Source organism: Gadus morhua, chromosome 12 (assembly GCF_902167405.1).
Source record: "Gadus morhua chromosome 12, gadMor3.0, whole genome shotgun sequence".
Lineage (NCBI taxonomy): Eukaryota > Metazoa > Chordata > Actinopteri > Gadiformes > Gadidae > Gadus > Gadus morhua.
Window position 1 is genome coordinate 21,496,936 of NC_044059.1, and position 25,030 is coordinate 21,521,965.

The window sequence follows — 25,030 nt, forward strand, 5'->3', positions numbered from 1 at the left end:
GTGTGCGTCAATGTATGTGCGTCCGTGCGTTTGCGTGTGTGTGTGTGTGTGTGTGTGTGTGTGTGTGTGTGTGTCTGTGTGTGTATATGCGTGCATGTTTGCATGTGTGTGCGCTTGTGTGTGTGTGTGTTTGTGTATTGTGTGTGTGTAGTTTGGGAACGAGGCCCAGCAGATGGAGTGGGCCAAGCGGGAGAGCGAGCGGGCCGAGCGAGAGCGGCTGAAGAGGTTGCGGCTGCAGGAGCAGGAGGACCTGGAGCTGGCCATTGCCCTGAGCAAGGCAGAGATGGCATGACCTGAGACACACACACACACACACACACACACATGCACACGCACACACGCATAGACATAGATCAGTACAGGACTAACCCTCGAGACTGTTGAGACTCGCATACATGTAAACTCATCTCAAACGCATTCTAACGTTTTCCTTCATTAGAGAAAAAAAAAGGACAAAATACAACATTTGCACATAAGAGCTACTACTGCTGAACGTGCAACCCCCCCCCCCCCCCCCCCCCCCTCCCGCCCACACACTCAACTGGAAAAACAGAACGAATGAAAAAAATCAAGCAAACTTCTGGATGGGTCTTCGCACTGCGACCCAAAGTAGACGTACCCCTTCTATCTCCCATGTGGTCGGGTCAGAAGCACAGGGTTGTGAGCCCACAATCAGTTGACATGTCTGGTGAATGTGAGCAGATGAGACAAGGCTACTGAAGGGTGGGCCTGTTCGTTGAAGAGAGGGTTGTTTTGTTGTTATTGTTGTTATTGTTGTTTGGATTTGGATGAGGCGATGCACTGGGCTATATGGGTTATATGCACTATAGTGGCTGGAAGAGGTGGCCCATATGCTTAACGTGACTGTACGTAAGTCTAGTGTCACTGGATCGCCAATGCCTTTTTTAGTGAGGAATTCCTTGACACTTTTAAAGTCAGTGTTCATTTTTTCAGGTCTCTCTGGTAGATTAACTGTTTCCTAATGTTTCCTAAGTAATCTCAGTTTGTTTGTTTTTTTATGTTTTGATGTATTTCTTCCCACTCCTTGTAAGCCAAGCAGCTACTTTTCCAGGACTAGTCTTTTATTGCTCTCTTCTCATCATCTAGTTGCTCAAGTATTAAAATGCCAAGGTATTCCTCCAGACAGGAATATTTCCCCACCAAAATACATTGGATTTATATGGTTATAGCATTACACTGGATGGGCCGTGTCCCTGAAATTCAGTATTTCCCAAATGCGTGACAATGTGTGTTTCTACAGTATCAACGTGATGTATGCAGCTGTAACTCTGGGGGAAAATTAAGCATGCATGAGTTTTACTTTGGTAAGCCTTGATATTTTGGTTATCACAACGCTTTTTTAACAATTGATTTGGATTATTTGTTTGCCGAGTGATGATCTTCTCTGCTAAACGCTCCTTGCTGATGTGAAAGTAATCGTTTTAACAGACATCAGATCTCCCTAGAACATTAGAAGTTTTAAATCACATACCTTAGGAAAGTTGCCAATGTGCTTCTCTAACACGCTAACTTTGAGCTGTAGAAAGAAGCTTGAGGTCCAAATAACATTGGAAACAATGCAAAAGGACTACTCTCCCTTTTCTATTGGAATAACAGACTTATTACACAACATGTAAAATATAAGATGACATAAAAACCCAATATGGTCACACGCTTCCATCTGAGAGTAGCAAACATAGGTGCATATATAGCATATGGGTCCACAGGTACCAGACCCACCCCACAGACCGCTTCTGTTGCACTGTGTCCAGTATAGGTTATCAGACGGCGTTCATCTCTCATCTCGCTCATACAGGTGTACTATAAACGTACTACTGTGAAAAACAAACCCCTGCTCATCCCTACACTGAAAGGCCAGATGAGGGAATACATTTCCTATGTTTTACCTACCGTTACACTTTTTAAGAGCTCTAATTTTACCCCTTTTGGTTTTATTTCAATGTGTGATCGGTTGTATTATTTTTGACGTGTTTCATTCGTTTTTAAGAGAACATCAAAAGAGAATGTATATTGTTGAGTGGTTTTATGTTGGTGTGAAATCAGACTGTAGATGAACAACAGGCACATGGTGCGGAGGGCTGGAGGCGAGTGGGAAACGTCAGGTCATTTTGAGTTCTCACTGGTACAACGGGTCAATGTGGGAATACCCTTTGTTATTTTCAAACGTATTAAGACATTACATAGAACAACATGGCCCTCTGGGTACGCTTGGTTTGGTATGTATGTTTTAATATTTTTTTTTACTTGAATTTGCTAACCTGTTTTGTGTAGTTAGTTTCAACTCATGTCTGGGACAGAAAGTGGGAGAATCTGCTGGAGCCAAGCCCTGTTGTTTCCCCTCATGCTGTGTTGTGTTTGATACATGTGTTATGCTTTGTGTTATAGTTTGTATTTTGTTTTCATGACCAATGATAAGCTTCAGTCAGTGTTTTGCTGAACAGGTTGTAACAATACCTGTTGTATCTTTTAGTCATATTTAAATTAAGAATACTCGCAAAGATCAACGACCTTCAGATTGAGTTATTTGTCTCTCAAATGGTCTAAGTGGAGTCATGCTAAACTGGTTTTGTTCTGACAGTATCTCAATTCAAGTCACAATTTACATTGGCCCTGACAAGATGATCAGAAATGTCCTGCAGTAATTATGACATTTAATTTCCCCCTGAGACACATTTGTCTGCTTGGATAGGAAAAAAGTTTCATTCTTGTTTTTATCCACTCCTATTCGTTCAAATGTATTGATCTCCTTGGCCGATTCTTTATTGTGGAAGGTTTGTGTAATATTGTTATTATTGCATATCATTTGTATTATTTTGCTATAGACATGACAACCCGTATTCTTGTGTGAGCGGCCATCTTGTTATATAGCCTCTTACTCCTGTCATTCACGTTAGCTTGCCATAGCTTAAGAGAAGGATTTCAATCGTGTGTACTGTTCATAGGCGAGAATGCATTAGTCTCCTCAGACTTTAGTCTTCACAACCAAAAGGGACGGCTAGTCTCAAGCTTGAAAAGCTCCCTTTCTGCTTATACAGCCCATTATTCTCAATAAGTAATGTTAACGTTACTGACAATGTACATTTTAGATGAACTAAAGTGCCACTTTTTCACCACAATGTGACAGGAGCCCTGTGAAGGAAAATAACTCGACAAGCGTTTTAAAATGTCAAAGTGGCCCTTTAAAATTAGGCCCGGGCCGTTTGTGGTGTTCTAATCACTGCCAGATGTCTTGGCTGCGTTCGCAGAGCAAAAACATTGTGAAATGTTCAGATAGAAGCAGAAATATATCATGTAGAACAGATGTGTCTTTTATAGGAGGCGGATAAGGTGATACCGTTGGCTTTGGCCCGCGGACCCTCAAAGGATCTCCCAACGAGAACCTTTTTTGTATCACAGACAGCAATCTTATGCACACATAACTCCTAAAGCTCACAGAGGAACATCTCATTTGTAATGAGCTATCTCGATGGACTGATTTGATCCCTGTCCAGTGTGTAAAACAGAAGAATCACATGAGAGCATATATTTCCCATGAACGCCTGCCATAATTTGAATTCCTCTTTGTACCAATAACATGCAATCAATACATCCCAGCTTTTGCACTCGCGCGTTGGTATAAAAAGGTGTTTTCATGGGGAATAAACAAGACTACCCTACTACTGTCGAATGCTGCTGGCACATCCAGTCACTTGACTGGACTCGCTGGGTGCTGTAGATCCACAGCGGTTTAGAGAGGGATGAATGGTCATCCGCCGCCCCGCGTCTGCTCTGTGTTGTATATTTCTCTGTGCTCTAGTCGTTGCTATAGCTAGTACCTCAGCAGGTCCTCCTGCTCCATCCAGCAATGTAACGCTCCGTGCCGACCCACCCTCACAGACAGGTACCACGTTCATGCTGTATTACGTTCTAATACCTCCACTGTGCAATAGATTTGGTGTTTTTACTTGTTTTTTGTTTCTCGAGATAACTGTGACATTTTTTTCTTTTTTGGGATTTTTGATATGTATTATTTTTGTACAATTTATTTAAGCATGACTTTAATGCTTCGGCTGCTGTCCCTTGTTTATCATATGTTTTATTTGCTTTTATTTCATTCTGCCCAGAAAACCGAACAATTCATGAGTGGAATCTCCATTCAACACAACAGTGGTTCACAAATCATTTGAAATCTCTACCTTTACCTGTTTACCTGTTTGATACAGATACTTTTTTGGATATTAACTTTGTTAGTCTAATACTGCAAGGCTTGTTTAAGGGTGCCACTCTTTATTTTAGAACGAAGATGTTGAGTTTCCACTAATAAGCAGGCAGATAGATAGATGATTACTAATTGGTCAGAGACCTTTTTGTGGGGAGGGGGGCTGAAGCTAAATGCATTTCTGTTGTCACATTTGACCTGCCCTTTTCATGTATGTGAAATAACTCAAGCTGTCTTTATTTAAAGATGCATACAATGTGTATACAATCTGTATAGTGTTCCATGTCTGTTATACCTATGTCATGTCTGATATAATATAGGAGATAAGAAGATTACAAAGAAAACAAATTAAACAAAAAACATTTGAGGGATTTACTCCCAATGAAATACAATTCAGTTTATTTTGAATAATAATTCTCACCCACGTGGTCTGTAGTATTTACTAGAATAAACATTTCAGTTAAATTAAGGGAAATGCAGTTTTTTTTCTCATTTACTGCCAAACAGATAACATCTGTGAAGCCTGCCATGGCTGAGCATCCATTGTAGACCCGAAACAGAATTTTGAAGACTTTTTTTTTAAGGGGTAATGGATTATTTGACCATTACCATCTAGAGTAGATCCTCCTTCTTGTGTAAGGAATTCAATTTCTGTCTGTTTCTCAGAGTAGTACCAGATACACTTATTTTGCCGTTATTCATCCTTTTTGAAGACTAAAACCGCTGCTGTTGTGAAGCAAAATAAGCAAAAAAAAATCTTTGTCTTTCTCTTTTTTCGAAATATGTGTTATTTCTTTTGAATGAGGCTCACAATAAAGCCTACAAGTAATCGGAGAACTAAATGATGTGGCTTAAAATTGAGCCAATGTGCCGCTTTGAGGCGACTGTAATGTGATTAAAGGATACACATGCCTCGACTTGACATGAAGGCCAAGGCATGTTACTGAGACAATGGATTTGGGGGGCCGGGGGGGGGGGATACTTTAGGAGTCCTAAACGGTACAGTAAAACTATCAGTGACAGAGAAAAGGATTACAACCACGTTCCATCAAGTGTGTGGCAGAAAGAGTGAAGGAGATGATGTTGGATCTCACAACGGGCGAGCTGCATACAAACACGAGACTGCATAAGACAGCTGCAAATAATATTAGTCAGTAGACTTGCTTTTTTTCTCTCTCTTTTCTCTTTTGCATGAAGAGAAACAGTCTTGTCAGGTTCTACCCCATGTAGAGAAGGCATGCAGGCTCTGTCAGGGGCAAGGAATCCGCACTTAAAGATGGATAGGGGATATGTTAATTGACAAAGGCCTGTAGAAATCTGAATTCTGTGCCAGAAAATACTAGTGCATAACTAGCACAAGCGCGTGCGCCTTTAGCCCGTCGAGATGTGCGCAACACTGAGCAGCATTTCAAGGACACAGCTGTTTGATTGGGGGGGGGGGGGGGATGGATGCTGCGCAAACAGCGCAGTCGTTTACTGGACACATTAGCTGGAAACCCCAAGCAATTCGCTGCGTTAGCGAATGCTAACTGTCTCAGTATGGAATAACAGGAAATTCCTAGGTAGGTTTGTGTTTACTCTATGGTAATGGAGAGGAGGAAATGAAAGGCTATTGGCTTTTAACTAGGAATGTGGGTCAGGGAGAATTGGAAGATAAACTCAAGTTTGGCCTCACCGATACGATATCTGCTTACCTTAGCCCCTCCCCTACTTCTATTTAAGGTATTTATTTCCACCAATCTCTTTATTTTTTGTATTTGTATGTGTGTGTTATCTAAAACACATTTTAGGAGAGGTTGAATGGGTAACTAGCACTTTTATCATTTCACTTTTTTCATATTTCCCTATCCATCAAAAACGTTTAAGGGATACATGGGGACATGTCCAAGTCTGGCACGCGACCTCCATTTTGTTATCATTATGTGACCCAATCACAGTTCCCCGTTCGATGTTTTCAAATGGATAATACACCTCCTCCACACAGGGAGAATTTGTGGAAATAATGAAATATAAGCACTGCCCCCGACTCTCATGTACGTCACCTTAACACCAGACTTTCCAAACAATGAGCGTACAGCTTGTCTGTGACTATTTGAGTGGCCTTTAGCTCCCTCAAAGGTAAAGGGCACTGTTGCTGTTTTGTATATCCAAAAGAGTAATTGTTAATTGCCGTGAATGTGGAGAGCTTTGCAAGGACGTTTAACGTTAGTCTCTTCATGCAGTGTATGGTTAGCATGCAGCAAACGACTCCAGGCCCACTCTCACTCAATCAGTGTCAACTTCATTCATTTGGAGGAGAAGGGATTTGAGTATATTATTCTAATATCTTCATGGACGTTGCACTGACGTCATTATTAGGCTGATGGTAAAACATATACTCTTTGTATATGTTTTATAAGTAGTATTGAGTATTGATTATTAGTCGTATTCATTAATCAACCCTAATTCCTGCTTGAAAAATAAAAAAACATTCAATAAAATATATCACATGAACAAATAAAATGTTGTTACAGAATACGAGAAATGCAAATACAGCCCCAAATGGATTCAATATCATCTGTTTAGACAGAAGCCAAAATATCCAATACGTGCCAAATGTATTGATTTGATTTGCATGGTGTGTGTATATCCACCCTCAGGCAGTACAGAAAACCTGTCTTCACTCAGTCCATTGTTCTAGGTCTATTCGCTCCATTCACATTGAACTAACTGCTCTGAACACAAACATATTATATATCCTCATGAAATGTAAAATGACCTACGCGACACACACACACACACACACACACACACACACACACACACACACACACACACACACACACACACACACACACACACACACACACACACACACAAAAAAAACAGTTGCAAACATGCCAACCCCTGGACTGCCCCCTGCCTTGCCTTTTGGTTCAGTCAGAAAATTTGCTTGCTTTGTTGGTGTGCGCGCCATGCACTTGCTTTGTTGGTGCGCGCGCCATGCACTTGCTTTGTTGGTGTGCGCGCCAAGCACACTAGACTGAATAACCATTTGTGTCCCGTCATTGTTCAGCTATAGACAAATAAATAATTATTTTGATGGAGAAAAGGCGTCTCGTGTATGTTTTTAAATGTGGTAATGCTAAATTAATCTTCACGGTGCGATTTAAGTGCTCTAAATTTAATGTAATTTATAAGTCCTATAGCTATCTATTGGCCATTAGAGAGTTAAATGCTCTGAAAATATCTGTTCTGTTTAACTGTATACACACTCCCATACACAGACTTCATGAAGACCAATCTTAATCCACCTGCAATCGTGTCCTGATCCTCATCCACTCATCGCAGTAATATAAACCACTTGTTTTTTTCCTGGCCTGCCTTCCTTGCATCCTGAAATGTTTCTTTACTTGACCCATAGTGCTTTGTCTTTCTCAATTTATCTTTCTCGCTACATCTTTAAAATAGTGAAGCCTTCGCTCTTTGAGTCTCTCTATCTCTGTCTCTCTTTGTGTGTCTCTCTCCCTCCGTCGCTCTCTTTCTGTCTCTCGCTCCCTGGCCTTAAGACTATGATGAAGAAATCTAAAACCTCTGCAGCAGAGCTAGAGACGGGGGAGAAATGTGAGACTCTGGTCTGCCTCCAATAAATAGACATATCGCATGCGGAATTTGTCAGGAAAGTTAAGAGTTAGATAGCTGGTTGTGTAATTAGCATTGGTTATGGAGATTTTCTATAGAAGAAAACCAATGTGAGTGGATGAGGCTTTGAGAACGGGATTTTGGTATGGCCTTTTGGTGAATTTCTACAGTGGCCGGTCGACACGGTATTGATTTAACAACTTGACAGTTAGCTTCTGCTGGTGAAGTCTGTTTTCCCCAATTCCGTGCTCGTAGATCCCCACCTCCATCTGCATGATTGGCCGAAAAACATATGAAGCAAAAGAAAGTGAAACGCCCCATTCACCCAGATCTGACCTCGTCTGCATGATGAATAGTAGACTCTTCATACAGCATAATACATGTAAAGTATGCACATATAATTTTCAGGTTATATTTATTACTTGAACAATGGATGGCGACTAAGAAGGAGCACAATTGCCCTGTCAAACACAGTTTTTTCTTTGCTTGATGAAAAACCATTATTGTCCTGTAAATAGCTGTACATTTTAAAGGATTTTCATTCCCACCACCACCACTACTCCTTCAGTCGGGGAATCTCCCACATGTTCTCTGAAGAATGTTGTTTTGAAAGGTCCTTTCCTTAAAGGAGGATTTTTTTTTGGTAGGAAAGGGATCTTAACAGACAACTTTAGGGCTGCGTTGTGCAACGATTGACCGGGAGGTGAAATAAGTAGTCTGGATGGATGGGGGAGTTCCTGCACTATTCCTGTAAAACAGCAAAAGTCTGTTTACTCTCTCTCTCTCTCTCTCTCTCTCTCTCTCTCTCTCTCTCTCTCTCTCTCTCTCTCTCTCTCTCTCTCTCTCTCTCTCTCTCTCTCCCTCTCTCTTGATCCCTCCCTCAATATTTCTCTCTCGGGCCTGTGTGTGTGTGTGGCTGTCTCTGTTGAAAAGACACAGCAACTAGCAAAAACATTGCTAGTTGAGAATGTAAAAAAAAAAAACGCTTCCATACTTCTGTCAGTGGACCCATAATACCCTGTGGACTTTGAAGGAAAGTGCAGAACAACATACTTCCCACACACCACATCTCGTAGACGCGATGGCCATCGAGTCTTTAGCTCTCTGTTTTACGGCTCCAAAGTGAAATCGTCCGTGCATTAACTTCAAACCCACTGTCCCCCCCAACACCGACTCTGATTGAACATGACGGCGCGTGTGGGGTGCGCAACGTGTGTCACCTGTGATCAGGGAACCAAAATAAAGAACTCTTGGCTCCTTTCCTTTTATTTTTGTTTCCGTGGTCCAGTAGGATCTCTTTGTAAAACAGCAGGTATTCCTGCCCCCTGGGCTCTATAAACACTGAACGTGATGTTTATCTGGAGGGAGCTCACTTTATAGGCCTGGACTAGCCAACAGGCCCCGCGCTCAAATGGCTTTGCACACATTGATAAAGAATTTAACTGTGCGGAGCTGCTCTTTGGTTATCTTCGTGTGTGTGTGTGTGTGTGTGTTTGTGTGTGTGTGTGTGTGTGTGTGTGTGTGTGTGTGTGTGTGTGTGTGTGTGTGTGTGTGTGTGTGTACGTGCGTGTGTACGTATGCGTCTGTACATGTGCGTATGGGACTTTTGAGAATCCATGAACTCACCTTGTACCTGTCCGAACCGTGCACACTAATAAACCAGAAAAGTGAAATGAAAAACGTGGGTTTTCTGCTTGAGGACGCAGGCTAATGATAGCGTCGCCACCGGGTTCCCCTTTTCTCATCAGCGGCAGGCAGCCGCTTTGTAACTCTGAAGAAAGTACCGACTGCACAACACTTAGTGTTGTACTGTTGACCCTGTGAAAACCTACTACATATGACTAATCAAACTGAAACTGAACCATAAAATAAACCACAGAGACACCACTGACTAGCCTCGGGATGGCGGCTACCACAGGGACAACACTCTTTTTAGCTTATCCTTTTCCATTTTCCTTCTTTACTCACAGAGGTTCATATTTCACTGTTTGACCTGTCCTTAGCATCTGTCCTAATCTCTTTTTTTCAAACGATAACAGGGGTACACTGACTTTAGGCGTATTATAACCCTTGACGTACAAGCAGTCAACTTGAAGAATATCCCAGAATCCCTAAAGTTTTGCCATCAAATCGCCTATACATACCAGGTAAAACTGGCCCTGACTGGTCCCGGGACTGTGCAGAGTGGGGCTCACAGATACGGGGGCCACAAACGCAGACCCTTTAAATTTGTCCTATCTCCAGGAGCAGCGAATCATGCTTGACTTTGGCTTTCACTGTGCCAACACAAAAATTGTTACAGATTATCTTTGATGGCAGCATTCTCTTCATTTCGATTAATCTTTATCCTATTATTTCCCCCTTGATATCGGAAAGCAGGGAGCTTTAATATGCCATTTTCTTTTTAAAGATAGGCCAATTCTCTCTCTCATGTGCTCAAGTAAAGAAGAAGGCACTTTTAATTAAACATCTACCTTGTTTTTCTTAATTGTATACTGTATAAAGGAAACCAGGGCCGTTCTGTATTCATTCGAACGGACAACAAATATTTATATAACAGAACGATTCCTTATTGAGGCGGTTGACATCCAGCCTGATTGTAAACAAGTAAACTAATTATATCGGTGGAAATTGGCATTAACGTAGCTACATCGGCAAAATCTGAAAAATTACAACAACATTTAACAAGACTGTTCACTAACGTGAAGTAGTAATTAATTCAGTGACGGACATCTCGTTCAAATGTTCACAGACATCGCAAATGAGTATTGCTGCGCAAGCAGTCTCATTATCTTCGACAGAGCTTTATCTCTAGACCAAATTGAGTTGGTGAGTGAACATAGCCCACACAAACACCAAATTGTGTTGCAGCAAAATCGTGTACTATTCCATGACATGTTCTAGCTTCATCCAGGACGTTTGATAAATGAAGGGCGTTTTCTATAATTGGAAAATAACATTTTTTTAAATCCTGGTAACCAGGACCATGTTGAGATCCTAATCAATATTGATAGAGAAAGACTGCAGGTGTTTAGTGAAGGGGATGTGGTGAGCTGCAGGATTCTGAAAACTGTTCAGTGCACTCTGCGCATTTCAGGAACTGTCAATAGTCTGGCGAAAGGGTGGACGAGAGACACACCTTGAAACGTGAAAAGTTTGTTCTGTGTCACCCAAGGTACAGCTCAAAGTACACGTATGTGTGTGGGTAGGTGTGGCCCCACCGCCTTCCCCACCCCCTTTCTGTGCATGTGTCTTTGCTGTCTCTCATATTCACCTCCCCCCATCTCTCTCATTCATGGATCCCTCTATTTTTTGCAGTCATCCAAGTCATTGCAACAAATCACAGAGTAGCACCAACTTGGCAAACACCCACTTGTCTTCCAGGTTCGTTTATGTTATTATGAATAGTGTTTATTGGTGCACGCAGACAGAATTCTCATGTTCTCTTTACAAATGTCTCTTTCTTCTCCACGGCTGCTCCTTTTCCTTTCCTTCCATCCTCCTGTTTTTTTCTCTCTCTCTCTCTCTCTCTCTCTCTCTCTCTCTCTCTCTCTCTCTCTCTCTCTCTCTCTCTCTCTCTCTCTCTCTCTCGCCTCATATTGTGGGTGCACGGATACGACGCAATTCCTTCCTCTCACTGCAGCGTCGCAACGGAGGGGCAGCGCATCCCGCGGTGGCCGGCGTTCCGATTCATAACCCCTCCAGACTAAACTCTCTCTCCTCTCTTCTCTCCCCTCTGGTGAACTTCCCTTTTCCCTTGTGTTCCGTTTGTCATCCTGGCCCCGCCCTCTCGTCTCGCCTCCTGTCCTCCCCGACTCCTCACCCACCCACCCATCCCTCCTCCCTCTCCGCGCCTTGCGGTGTTGCGCCCCTATGCCCAGACTGCAGCCCTAGCTCTATCTATATCTGGCCCTCTCCCTGTAATTATGTCAATGTAATGCTTGTATTTATAGCCCGCCACCACAGCCTGCTGGCACACGCGCCGCCACAGCTGCAAGGAATTGGCTCTTCCTGGCGTTCCTTCAGAACAGGAGGGTGTGTGTGTGTGTGTGTGGGGGGGGGGGGGGGGGGGTTGGCCCGGCGACACGGTGCCAGATGAAAGATGGGATGCGTCCGGGAGAGATGCTGGGGGGTGGTGTCTGTGATTGTGTGGTGTGCCCAGGACGGATGAGCTAGCCATCTGTATCTTATAGCTTTATCTTCCATTGGATATCATGGGTATACGGTAGCTAGCCCACAGGTTTAATTACTAGACGGTAGTGGAGGTTGACAAGTGTGCGTGTGTGTGCACATGTGGGCACGTCATACCTTGCTTTGGTATAGCCCCCCCCCGCTTCCCTCCCTTCCCAATACACACACTCGGCAGACAAGATTGATGTTGTTCTTCAATTAGTTTAATATGTACATTAAAATAAACTATTTACATTTTATATATATATATGTAAATATATATATATATTAAAAAAAGGGAACTATTTACAAGGCAAAGTACACTTATCGAAGACAAAACAAACATGTCTTAATGCCACGGGCTAGGCGTGCAGCCCGCTGACTATCACGTCAAGGTTGAGATGGCTTGCGCTGCAGAGTTCCTGATTCCTACGGTAGGACCCTGACTGTATCTCCAACACTATTCCAGAACACTCGCACAATCAACATTCAGTTCAAGCCTCCACACAGGGAAGGGCCGAAGAGGCAGTTTTAGTAAAAAAAAACATTGTCTTAAAGCTTATTTCATGTGCTCTTTACAAATTACAAAATATAACACAGAATTAGTATAAAAAACAAATTCTTCTGATTGTCTCTAGCCAGTGCAGAATATGGCACTTTGTAAGGTGTGTGTGTTATATGTTATCAAAGGCACTAAGGGTGAAAATGCATAATGGCTTATTGCTTTCGGTTGAGGTCAATGCTCTTCAATAGATTGTCTGCTTCCAGTTGTTTCAGTGCTGAGTGTTTGAAAGGTCCTGCCTGATGTGCTGTCGACTGGAACACACAGTATGGCTTTACAGTAGTACCAGCTACAAATCTGTCTCAAATGTTTTGTCCAAACAGAATGAAACTGTTTCTGTCATGACTGGATATTGCGTGTTGTGGTTTTTTGGTTGTTTTTCTTTCTTTGATAGTCAAAGTTGTCTCACAATTGCAAAACATAACCAGAGCAATTAAATAAACACATATATTACAACAAAGTGTCCCCTCTCATAAGATGCTTTGGTGAAGCGTTTCGTCGTCACAAAAGTCTTTTGTTTGTTTTTTTATTTCTTCCGGTCTCAGGTCTTGTGTGAGCATCCTCACATGTGTCGCTTCATGTGCAGAGCCAGGTGGTCGGAGCGGGAGAACGCCCGCTCACACAGGTGACACTGGAACGGACGGTGGCCTGTGTGTTTGCGGAAGTGGCGTGTGAGTTCGTCAGAGCGGGCGAACTTCCAGCCGCAGCCTTCCCAACTGCAGTGGTATGGCTTCTCACCTACAGAGACACACGGGACAGAGGGGAAACAACGGTGAGCTTGGACTCAGATTGGGGGAAGACATTAGGATTTAATTAGCAGACTCTATAGGCTAGTCTAAGTGGCTAGAACCCAGTCAAAGATACAGGGTTTGATGTGCAAAAAGGCTACCTGCGATGGGCATCCTTAAAGGTGCCCAACACCTGTTAATGTTAATTACTATGCATCGAAAAGCAAACACTGAATTCTACAGACTACCAAATAGTGTTTCCTCTCACACGAATATAGTCCTGTCATTGTGACACAACAAAGTCTTTGGCATTACTGAAGTACAGCACAAGTAGGCCTATTTGGCATGACTTGTTTCATTTCAAAATAAAATACAAACATAATTCAGACTTTTACTCAAACATACCGGTGTGCGTTCTGTGGTGCGCCTTCAGATGGGAACTTTTTGTGTACGTCTTTCCACAACCGGCATACGTGCAGGTATGCGTCGCGGTCCGTTTCCTTGGCCACGATCTGCGGCCCCTCTTCGGCTTGGTGTCCAACATCTCCAGCGGGGAGGACGGCGGAGTGAGCAGCACCCGTTGGCTGCCTGGCCCCTGTTGCTGCTGCTGCTGCTGCATGCCCAGGGCGGCGTCCTCGCCGTGGTACATGCCGGGGAACTGGTGGTGGTGGTGGGAGTGGGGGTGGTGGTGGTGGGGGTGAGGGAACGGTAGCTGCATGCCCGGGTATCCCCCTGTAGGCGTGCGGTGGTGAGGGTGGAAGCCCTGCGGGTAGGTGAGAGACGTCGCGCGGCACATCTGCTGCTGGTGGCCCTCGGAGCTCATCAGGTCCACCGGGCTAAGGGGCGGGGTCATGCTGCCCACCGCAGCCTGTGGGGAAGTCGCCGAGCGCGGCTGCGGCTCGAACGACATCATGCACGACACGCTGCCTTCGTGCTTGATTTTGGTGCAGTTCTGGGGCACCATGGCCAGGACGGATCCGTACGACGGGGAGGACGACGACGACGTGTCCAGCGGAGAGGCGGGCTCCACTTTGATGCCCAGTGGTTCTGCGAACAATAAGTCCTGAGTGCCGCTGTGGAAGGGCGACGTGGAGACCAGGAAGCGACCCTGGATCCCGTTGGAGGGGCTCCCGCTCCCGCAGAAGCCGGGGTCCACCACGTCCGAGTGGAGGAGCTCGGCCATCAGGCTGCTGTTGTTGTTGTAAGGCGGCGGCGGGCTGCTGATCTCAGGCTGCAGAGAGGCGTAGTTGGGCGGCTGCTGGTGGTGATGCTGGTGCTGGTGGTGGTGATGCTGGTACATGGAGGCGGCGCAGGGGTCCTCCTGGTGTCGGAAAGACTCGTCTAGCCCGTGTGCCGAGGATGAGCCCAGGTCAGAGGCGACTGAGTTGGCCAGGATGAACTCCAGGTCCAGGAACTCCAGGTCCTCCACTTCTTTTCCTCCGGGGCCCTCGCTGTCAATCATGACGGGGTCGAGATTGCCCAGCTCCACCTTGAACCTCTGGACGCGCGGAGGAGAGAACAGGGGTGAGTGTCAGCAGAGGTACCGAGTCGAAAGTCATGCTAAAACTCCAAATTCTGCCTCAGCCTTGCAGTCTAGCCAACTACGCCGCATTTAAAATATTTTTTTAACTTATATTTGTTCACTATTAGGCCTGCAGCTCAACGCGTAAAGTGCCATGCGCAACGCGTAAACGCAAAAATAGAGAAGAAAGATAAATGTACTTACATCTTCCCAGCTTTTTTCCTTGTGGTTTGCAAACGTAGAGATTGACGGTAACATGGTCCCGCTTGAGGCCATGGCACTTGTTGTGAACGGCACCCAAAAATAAAGTATATATTCCTAAGATTTAATTCTTAATATCAAAGAAGAAAGTCAACAAAAGCTCCCCGAAGATCCTCTTTCGCAGAAGCTGTGAGAAGAGTAGTTTCTTCTGCCGTCAAATGCAACAAAAAAATAAAGTTCTGCTCCAAAGTCATGTGCAACTCTTGGTTTGTAGAGGGATTAGAATAACTCATATAAATACTGTGGAGCGGATCGTCTCGTCTCCTAAGCGGAGCTCCGTTTCCCTCTCTGCGTGCAGACAGAGCGAGGCGTTGTGTGTGAGTGGTGTATGCGAGCAGGCGCAGCAGAGTTATGTCTCCGCTCCGCTCAGCCTGGCTTCTTAAACCTTTCACGGTGACCACACCCCCCCTCCCCGCCCCATCACCCCCACTCTGTGAAACCTGTCCAACAAGTGGTCGAGTGGAGAGAGAGGGAGAGAGCGAGTGAGAGAGTGAGAGAGAAAGAGACTTGAGAGACATTGAGAAAGCCATTACCACATTGAAAGAACATGAAAAGGCGACGATACCGAAAGGAGACGCACACGTATTACATGAAATGGAAGATGTAGTGCCATGGGCAATTATCATGATTGTATTGATTGCTGCTATATGTATACGGTATGCAGCATATCCGGTTGTAAACTAAGAACTACATATCAACAGATGTAGCTCTGCATATTTAACAAAAGTTGAAAAACCTCTTGTCTCTCCACCATCTCTGTTGATCCGCAGCCTCTGGGTGCTGCGTAAACTCTCTACCTCTGATCGTTTTTACGCGCGGAACGAAAATCATCAGTCGTTTAAAAACAACTTCATAGCTTTCAAAGTCAAACTATCTTATGACGAATTTTCTGCCTTGCGGACCGCAATAACAACGACCAAGCTTTTCATCTCCGCTGTGAGCACTCCAGCCCGTTTCACTCAGTTTTTCTGCAGCAGCCAATAGGACACGCGACATGGTTCTGTGTTGGTATCGACAATATCGGCAAGTTACAATGGTAAGACAGTAACGGACATTTTATTACACAGTAGAAATCACAAAATAAATATTCGGGAATTGTATTCATTGCTATAGAATTACAATGAGAACATTTAGAAATTCACTTAAATACAAAACATTCCTGTGGAAATAAGTGAATAGCAACTTTCTACATTGCATGCCTGTCTCTTTATATGAATATTTTTCTTCCAGCCTTTTTCCCGACGACTTCCTTAAAAAAAAAGTCTTCCCTTATCAAACGTCATTAATGCCGAATGCATGCATGACCACCACACACACCCACACACATCCACAGACAGACAGACAGACAGACAGACAGACAGACAGACAGACAGACAGACAGACAGACAGACAGACAGACACAAACGTACAAACACACACACACACACACACACACACACACACACCGGCTCTCACACACAAACCCCCAAAGCACACACACCGGCTCTCACACACACACACACACACACACACACACACACACACACACACACACACACACACACACACACACACACACACACACACACACACACCCCTACACACACACACACACACTCACACACACACACACACACACACACACACACACACACACACACACACACACACACACACACACACACACACACACACACACACACACACCGGCTCTTACTCATACACACACACACACACACACACACACACACACACACACACACACACACACACACACACACACACACACACACACACACACCCATCCCCCACCCGCTTTAATCACAACACTCGCCCCAATTAGAGGACATGTTGGAAGAGCGGTGCGGTAATGGCCCAGCGGAATTACCTGCTGATCCTTTATTATCAAATTGTCTTAAGTCATTATAACAGACGGCCAGGGATGTACACAAAGCCAGGCGTGTCTCTCTAACGCTGTGTACCTATGTCCCTGCACTGTGTTCCCTGGTGAGGACACACTCTGGCAGCCGCCTGATTGATGCTGGGGATTTGAGAGCTGACTGGCAGCTGCCGTTGCTCTGGTGGCATTCCATTGGGTTTAATCACCAGGGAACGCGCGTTAACTGAAGAATAGGTTGCGTGTTACGACACATTTTAATCTATTTTTGGTCTGTTTAGTCTTGGTGTGTGTGTGTGTGTGTATGCATGCCTGTGTCTCTCTTCATAAGGAAAACCGGTTGATATTTTGTTATCGTTCTTCTTCTTCGTCTTCGTCCGCTTCGTCTTCTACTTAAGTTTGAATTGAGTGTATTGTGTGTTACAAACTCTTATCAGTCGCACACACACAGTGAGGATAATGTGAAGCGTTTTGTCATAACATCACACACACACGCACACAGTCTGCAGTCACAATAATGCAGGTTGAGTCAGAATCACGCACACAGCAAAGGAGACGCAACAAGTTTTTAACGTTATCTTCTGGATTGAGACACACGCACACACACACACACCTGTTATGCTGCAACGCTGCGTATGCGTGGGACACACACATTCCACAGCACAGCAGGAGAGCAGATGTAGAGAAAAGGGGAAGAAGTAGAATCATTTTGTCCCCTTGTGACCTTATGATACACTTGTGGAGTCGCTGCTAGCGGGAATATCCTGCCAACCAATGAAATGTCACCGAGGGGACAACCAAAGATGTCACCTTGCAGGGACAACCAATGAGATGTAATCTGTAATACCCCTAAACAACACACACATATTCCCAGAAGATATGATGAGGTTTTATCAATGGCTTGAGTGACTTGTGTTATGTATCCTCCCCACAATGGATTTGTGATGCGTGTGCAGTATTGCTACGTGAAGCTATGCACCTGACCATAAATTGTTGTCCTGACATTCATCGCTTGAGGCTTTAGTTTTTTGTGTGCTGAGGTCAATGTGTCAACAGAATAAGGGACGGCTACATTCTGACCGGTGTGAATGGAGAGAATGACTAACAATATTGCGTAAAAAAGTATGGAAGTTCTCGGTCTGCACATTCCTTTACGTCACATACCATAAACCTCCCTCTTTCCTCAGAAATAATAGAGCATTACGTGCATTTGAACAAACGCAAGCTGACCGTATAATATATCATATCTGCGTGTTCTCCGTAGCTGTCAGTAGAGCTGGACAGCACTGGGAAACTGCAGCTGATGGTCTATGTATCGTCTGATCGGCATCGCTGCTTTAACTCCTAGGGGGTTGACATGAGAACGTCATTCATACCCGTTACTGCTGTGATGTCTCCTTCACCCGGTGTAGTTACAGACAGCATCTCCAGACGTAGCCAGACTAGTCTGTGAATTCCTGTAACTCACTGTGTCTCGGAGACAGGCGACAATCCAGAAGTCTTTCCCCCGTTTAGCGATGGTGCTTCTTAATTGAATTGGCTTCATCTGCATGATTCAACTATTTGTTTGTCACCAATTAAAAAGAACCACAGATATTGAACAATGCTTCACAAAACAGAGAATTGTGTGTTTCATTGCCACTGGTTTAAATTTGTGTTTGTGTATCCTTCCAAATAATTGCTCCTCTTTTCTTAAGAAAGGGTTGATTCATTTTTGAAAACTGATATCCTGGGACGATGCCAACCCAAGTAAATATTATCTGTTACCTTGGTATCTCCCGTCTTATCCCGGAATTAAGAATTCAAGAAAAAATGATGTGGAATTTCCTGTTTGTAGACCACCTTTGTGATATGTGAACGGTGTTACATGTTTTTAACCTGTATGTTGTAAATATCTGTATTTATGTCAGCCATGACAGCTTTCTCTGTCTTGGCTGTCATGTATCAACAATCTTATAGCTGTAGGCAGAATACCTTACAATGAGGCCACATGTAGGTTGTTATATTCTCAATAAAATGGAATTCCATAGAACTGGTTGTTGACACCAAAAGGAAATATGCCCTGAACCCCATCGATTTGTCTGAACGCCGCAATAATAATAATAATCCCTGTAAATGTTTTGATTGGGTTAGATTTCGTAATGCCTTATGTTGTTAAAACACCATCGTAAATTGTATGAATAAAGGTGAGTTGAATAAACCTATTCCCCCCGAAATCCATTACATTTAGCTGTACAGGTAGTTTGAGAAACATAATTTGTCTCTTGATTTTGTAGTTCTTCTTGTAGTTATTCAAACTATTCGAGTGTATTCAAATGTAAATATCTCACACGTGCTGTGTGTGTGTGTGTGTGTGTGTGTGTGTGTGTGTGTGTGTGTGTGTGTGTGTGTGTGTGTGTGTGTGTGTGTGTGTGTGTGTGTGTGTGTGTACGTGTACGTGTGTTTGTGTGTGTGTGTCTGTCTCTATGTGTTTCTGTGTCTGTCCGGACCAGCGCTGTGTATAGTCACTCATACCCTTTCTCCTCTCTCACAGACACAAACACGCACGCACGCACACACACACACACACACACACACACACACACACACACACACACACACACACACACACACACACACACACACACACACACACACACACACACACACACACACACACACACACACACACACACACAGCGCTCCGTGCCGGGCTGCTGTGGACTGGAGAGAGCGGGGAGTAGTTCTGGGAGCGATTGGGCTCCGTCCTCTAGCTTATATAGGCGGGTTATTTTTAAACCCACTCCCACTTCCCCCCCTCCCCCGCCCCCCTTTCCCTTTCCTTATTTCTTATTACTAGCACTTCCTCCCCCAGACTTGTACAGGAAGCCCACTTTGGCTCTGCCTCCCTGGTCCTCGTGTTCGGGTCGGCTCTGACTCAGAATGCAGTCTCAGAATGTGTGTGTGTGTGTGTGTGTGTGTGTGTGTGTGTGTGTGTGTGTGTGTGTGTGTGTGTGTGTGTGTGTGTGTGTGTGTGTGTGTGTGTGTGTGTGTGTGTGTGTGTGCGCGTGTGTGCCAGCGCGTATTTGTGTGATTAGTGTGTTTTTTTTTTTCTGTTTTGGCAGGAGTGATGAGGAGGAAGGGGAGGGGGGGGGGGGGAGGGGGGTGATAACGCCGGGACATCCAGGCAACCCGTGAAATAGCAACAGAGGTTTAGAGAGAGAGACACACACACACACGCACACGCACACACACACACACACACACACACACACACACACACACACACACACACACACACACACACACACACACACACACACACACACACACACACACTCTGCCTCACAATGAGATGGAAAGCGAACGGAGGAGATTAGAAGAAAATATAAAACTTGAGCTATGAGGAGATGGGAGAAAAAGAGGGAGAATGGGGGAGGCAGGGGGGAAGGGGAAGGGGTGACAGTGTGAGAAAGACGTCGAGAAATACGAGGGAGGAGGTGAAAGGAAAAAGGAAAGGCTGGCACTTGTTCAGAGTGTGACATGAAGGGACCTGGGTCCACTCCAGGCCTTCTTAAATAGTCCCCATAGAACACCTCCGAAACAGGGGGAGGGAGGGAGGGGGGCAGGGGGGAGGAGGGGGAAAGGAGGAGGTGAGGGAGGAGAGGAGGTAGAAAAGGAGGAAAAGGAGGGGGAGAGGCAGGCGAGGTGGAGAAGAGGAAGAGAGGGAGGAGTGGAGGGGGAGGAGGAAGAGGAGGAAGAGAGGGAGTAGAGGAGAGGAGGAGAGGAGGAAGAGAGGGAGGAGAGGGAGGAAAGGAGGAGGAGAGGGAGGAAAGGAGGAGGAGAGGGAGGAAAGGAGGAAGAGAGGGAGGAGAGGAGGGGGAGAGGGAGGAGAGGTCGAGGAGAAGAGGAGGAGAGAATGGAAGGAGAAGGGGAGACAGAGGAGAGGGAGGAGAGGCAGATAGGGAGGAGAGATAGGGAGGAGGAGTAGAGTGGGGAAGAGTGAGACGATGAGATAGAGGCATGGAGTAGAGAAGAGAGACATGGAGGAGAGGTACAGAGAAGAGAGATACATGGAAGAGAGCGAGGAGGAGGAGGATAGAAAGGAGGAAGAGAGAGGGACAGGATGGACAGAGAGACAGAGAGGGGGCAGGGCCAGTAAGACGATAAGGTTGCAAATTCAGAGAAAATGTTACAATGTTGTCAGTTGGTAAATCAAGAGCCAAGGGGAAAAACCCTGGTTGTGAGAGTCTGCCACCACCACCTTCCAGGATATCAATGACTAAATGTCGCAGATCAGCTTCTGTTCACTTGCACGCAAAAGGTCACTGTATGCTACGCTGACCTACTGTAAAAGCACAAGCACCGATGCCTACCAACACTCAGTGGGTAGGGCATTGTATGAAAAGATTTGCGAATCTTGTCACCACATCATTTGGCAACGTAAGCATTTACGGCCCACCAAAAGACATGTCAGCGATGCTGCTTTCATTTGTCTAGTGTTGTTTTTTCCGTGCATTAAAAGGTCAAGCCGCACACGGGAATTCCTTCTGGTAAGCCGTGAACGTGAGGAGGAAGGCGAGGCGAGGGACTGCACAGAGAAACAGAAAGGAGAGAACCGGAGGAGGGTGAGAAGAAGAAGAAGATGAAGAAGAAAAAGGAAAGGAAAAAAATGGAAGGCAGAGATTCCAGGCATAGTTGTGGGCGATCTTGGAGCGACGGGGATAAACTACAGTTCTCTTATGGGACAGACCGGAGCTGCTGCTCTGGTTTATGTTCACCTCTGATTGGTGAGAAGCTGAGGTGCTGCCTGTGCTGCTACGGGACAACAACCAGGAAGGAACGATTGATTTGTGAAGTTTGTTTGTGTTAAGTTTTAGCAATCCATGTCAGACGTCGTTGATCTTATTCAGAATATTAACACACTTAATGAATAGGAGTGTGTGCATTTGGGTGTGTACCTGTGATGCGCGTGATTGTGTGCATCAATGTCGGTGTGAGCATGTGTTTGTATTGTGTGCGTGGTTGTGTGTGTGTGTGCGTGTGTGTGTGTAAGTGTATTTGATTGCATATATGCACGTATGTATGTATGTATGTATATGTGTGCATCTCATTGGTCTGCTTTTGTGTGTGCGTGTGTGTGTGCTGCAGGTCGACCTGGGGCCTAGCACCGCGGCTTGTAAAAGGTGCTATTCCTGGGTCATTAATGGGCCTCATTGGATACAGCTGTGCCTAGCAGGGAGGAAGCAGGGCCTCAAACGGTAGTTTTGAAACAAACAACACTAACAAAGTAATAAGTGCTTCACCTGGCTGGTAACACTTAACACATAACACCCGCGCTCGCCTGGCATCTCCCAAGTCTGACATTTTTGTGTTAGTTTGGTTCATTGTTCATTTACAGGCAGTTTTATATCGGGGGATTACAATGCTTGAGGCGGTGAGGTGTTCCTAATAGATACATGATGGAAGAGCATATTGCAGTGTGTGTGTGTGTGTGTGTGTGTGTGTGTGTGTGTGTGTGTGTGTGTGTGTGTTTTTGTGCCTTTGCACGTGCATCCTTGCGTCTGTTTGTTTGTGCATGCATCGGCATTCTGAGGAATTTTTATATGGAAACTATAAATGGATGTAAAGAAATTAAAAACATGCACGGCATCTCTTGTCAGTAAAGAACAGAACAGTTTCGGCAAGAACAAGGATCAGGTACTATTATGGCAGAAATCTTTAACGTGGTGGAACTAATGTGGGTCCACGGTGTGTGTGTGTGTGTGTTTGTGTGTGTGCGTGTGTGTGTTTGCATGTTCCCTCCATCCAGCATTGTATTGTTTTTGTACTTTCTGTGCACCATTAGCGAACGTGTGTGTTGATTGGCAGCTGAGACGTACCCGCATGTGCATATGATTCTCTAAGTCATACGCAGAGAAGAGGAAAGTACTTCATTAGCTGTTAACACTCCCCAACAACCCTTTACCGATCCACACACACACACACACACGTACATGCCCACACACAGACGCACACACACACACACACACACACACACACACACACACACACACACACACACACACACACACACACACACACACGCACGCACGCACGCACACATACACACACACAAACAGACGTACTTGCGCAAACACACACACACACACACATGTACTTGCGCACGCACACGCGCACGCGCACACACACTTGATCACATGTGAGAGCATTTGACAGCTCTCATCGTTTGTTGAAAGGGTGACGACTAACAGCTTTCCCATGGCTTCATGGCAACCGGGTCTGCGTTCTGTCATTTTCAGTCTTACATTTATAACATTTTTTCGTTGCTGGTCAAACAATGGAAACGTAACCAAAACAATCTCAAGGAGGCAAGGAGAAACACATGACCACGCGGCCACCCCTGCTGGGAGAGGGGGAGAGCTGTAGGGGGTGTGGCGCATAATTTATGAGTGTGGTTACATGTGTGTGTGAGTCCATAGATACTCTCTGGAGGTTGGGGGGAGAGGGGGGGGGGCACAGTGTTTTGCGTCATATTTGATTCTTGGTTTCCACTCATGTGACTGCAGGGTGTAGGGGGGGGGGGGGGGGGGGGGGGGTAGTTTTGGTGTGGGTTACAGCAGCGAGGAAGGAATGGCCTGTTGAATTCCAGTGAGCGGAGGGGAACCATTGGGGCCCGAGAGAGACTCGGAAGTACAGGACTCATACAGGAGAGATGTGGAGACCACACACACAGGCAACGCACACACACTCACACAGACACACAGCCACACAGACAGACAGGCTGGTTGGCTTGTACCATGTGGAGGAGGCATGGCAGAGAAGGAGAGGGCGAGAGGAGACGAGGAGGAGAGGAAGGGGAGAAGAGAGGAGGAGGAGAGGAAGAGATGGGGAGATTAAATGAGGAGGAGAGGGGGAGAGGGGGTGAGGAGGAGAGGAGGAGAGAAGGTGAGCGATGTCCAGGGCTGTCGTGCAGGAGATTATAAGGCTGAGTTGAAGCGATCTGGAGCTGAACCTTGTTTTGCTATTCTCCTGGAATACCTTTCAAAGCACGACTGAATAACCCTCTTCCACTCTCTCTCTCTCTCTCTCTCTCTCTCTCTCTCTCTCTCTCTCTCTCTCTCTCTCTCTCTCTCTCTCTCTCTCTCTCTATCAAACTCCTTATTTCTCAAATTCCTTCTTTCTCTCTCATTTTTTTTACGACAAGACGCCAAAGCCACAGGATTGCTGTTCAGACGGACTGCCAGAAAGCCAAGCTCCATTTTTTTTGTAATTGAAGGGCAGGAAGCACAGAGTGTACCGTTAATGGCATAGGGTTCAGTCAGTTCCTCACAAAGAAATCCAAGAGAGACAGACAGAGGGAGAGAGAGTAGGAGAGGGAGAAAGAATAAGAGAAATTAGAGGTTGGAAGAGGGTACCGGAGTGAAAGAGCGCGGGAAAAAGCGAAAGGACGGAGAGACGAGAGCCAGAGAGACAGAGTTCACCAGGAACCACAAGATTTTCATATGCAAAGCCTCAACCACAGACACGCACACAAACGCACAGACACACACAGAGACAAAAACACACACGCACACACACTCACGCCGAAAAAGTCAGCTTAAACTGTGCCAGCTGTCCAAATAGTGTGTCCTGGCGGCTGCACAGGTTCTCTCAACCCAACCGTAATCCGTTGAGCTTTGAACATCCCATCGTCCTAAACACCGCCCAGCACGCCGTCTCGGTATCCTCCTCAGGCCCCGGGAGGCCCAGGTTAGCCCGACCACTCGGCACAGCGGCTCTTCTGCGTAGCGCTTTAGGGTTTTCCTTTACACTTCATCACGCTCGCCTTGCTTCATTATATCCAAGGAAAAATTGACGTGACATCAGGCAACGGTCAACTGGAGGTGCAAAGTTTGGCAAGGCTGGAGTCCCCAAGAGGCTTAAAGTGAGATCTGTCGACTGGCAGGCCTAGAAAGTCATCCTTTCACGCTGGTTTCTCACGCTCTGGTGAAAATCGGGGTGTTTCTCATTCGACACAATTGACTTTGACTCTGTATACTCGAGAAAATATACATTGAAAATGACGGGGACCCCATAGAGTATACTTACA

At 45.4% G+C, this 25,030-nt stretch overlaps 2 protein-coding genes across 9 annotated transcripts in view; one reads left to right on the forward strand and one right to left on the reverse strand.

Moving 5' to 3' along the window:
* The window catches only part of eps15l1a (epidermal growth factor receptor pathway substrate 15-like 1a), a 35,510-nt gene extending 30,369 nt beyond the window's left edge, over window positions 1-5,141 (forward strand). For all 8 annotated transcript variants that reach the window (XM_030372620.1, XM_030372622.1, XM_030372624.1 and 5 more), the window contains one exon: window positions 152-5,141. In XM_030372620.1, the coding sequence (XP_030228480.1) occupies window positions 152-292 (141 nt within the window). In that variant the 3' untranslated portion in view covers window positions 293-5,141. The remainder of the gene's footprint in view (window positions 1-151) is intronic.
* A 7,071-nt stretch (window positions 5,142-12,212) lies between these two features.
* On the reverse strand, window positions 12,213-15,444 carry LOC115555900 (Krueppel-like factor 2). The gene is made up of 3 exons (XM_030372942.1): window positions 15,027-15,444; window positions 13,706-14,798; window positions 12,213-13,310 (listed from the first exon to the last, which is right to left on the reverse strand). Exons 1-3 carry the CDS (start codon window positions 15,096-15,098, stop codon window positions 13,135-13,137), a joined length of 1,341 nt encoding a protein of 446 aa, XP_030228802.1. The 5' UTR covers window positions 15,099-15,444; the 3' UTR covers window positions 12,213-13,134.
* Window positions 15,445-25,030: the final 9,586 nt, after the last annotated feature.

Coding starts and splice junctions, on each gene's coding strand:
- LOC115555900 (XM_030372942.1), bottom strand. CDS start 15,098: ATGGCCTCAAGCGGGACCATGTTACCGTCAATCTCTACGTTTGCAAAC. Junction 14,799..15,026: donor AGGAAAAAAGCTGGGAAGAT/GTAAGTACATTT, acceptor CCGCGCGTCCAG/AGGTTCAAGGTGGAGCTGGG. Junction 13,311..13,705: donor GCACCACAGAACGCACACCG/GTATGTTTGAGT, acceptor GTGTCTCTGTAG/GTGAGAAGCCATACCACTGC.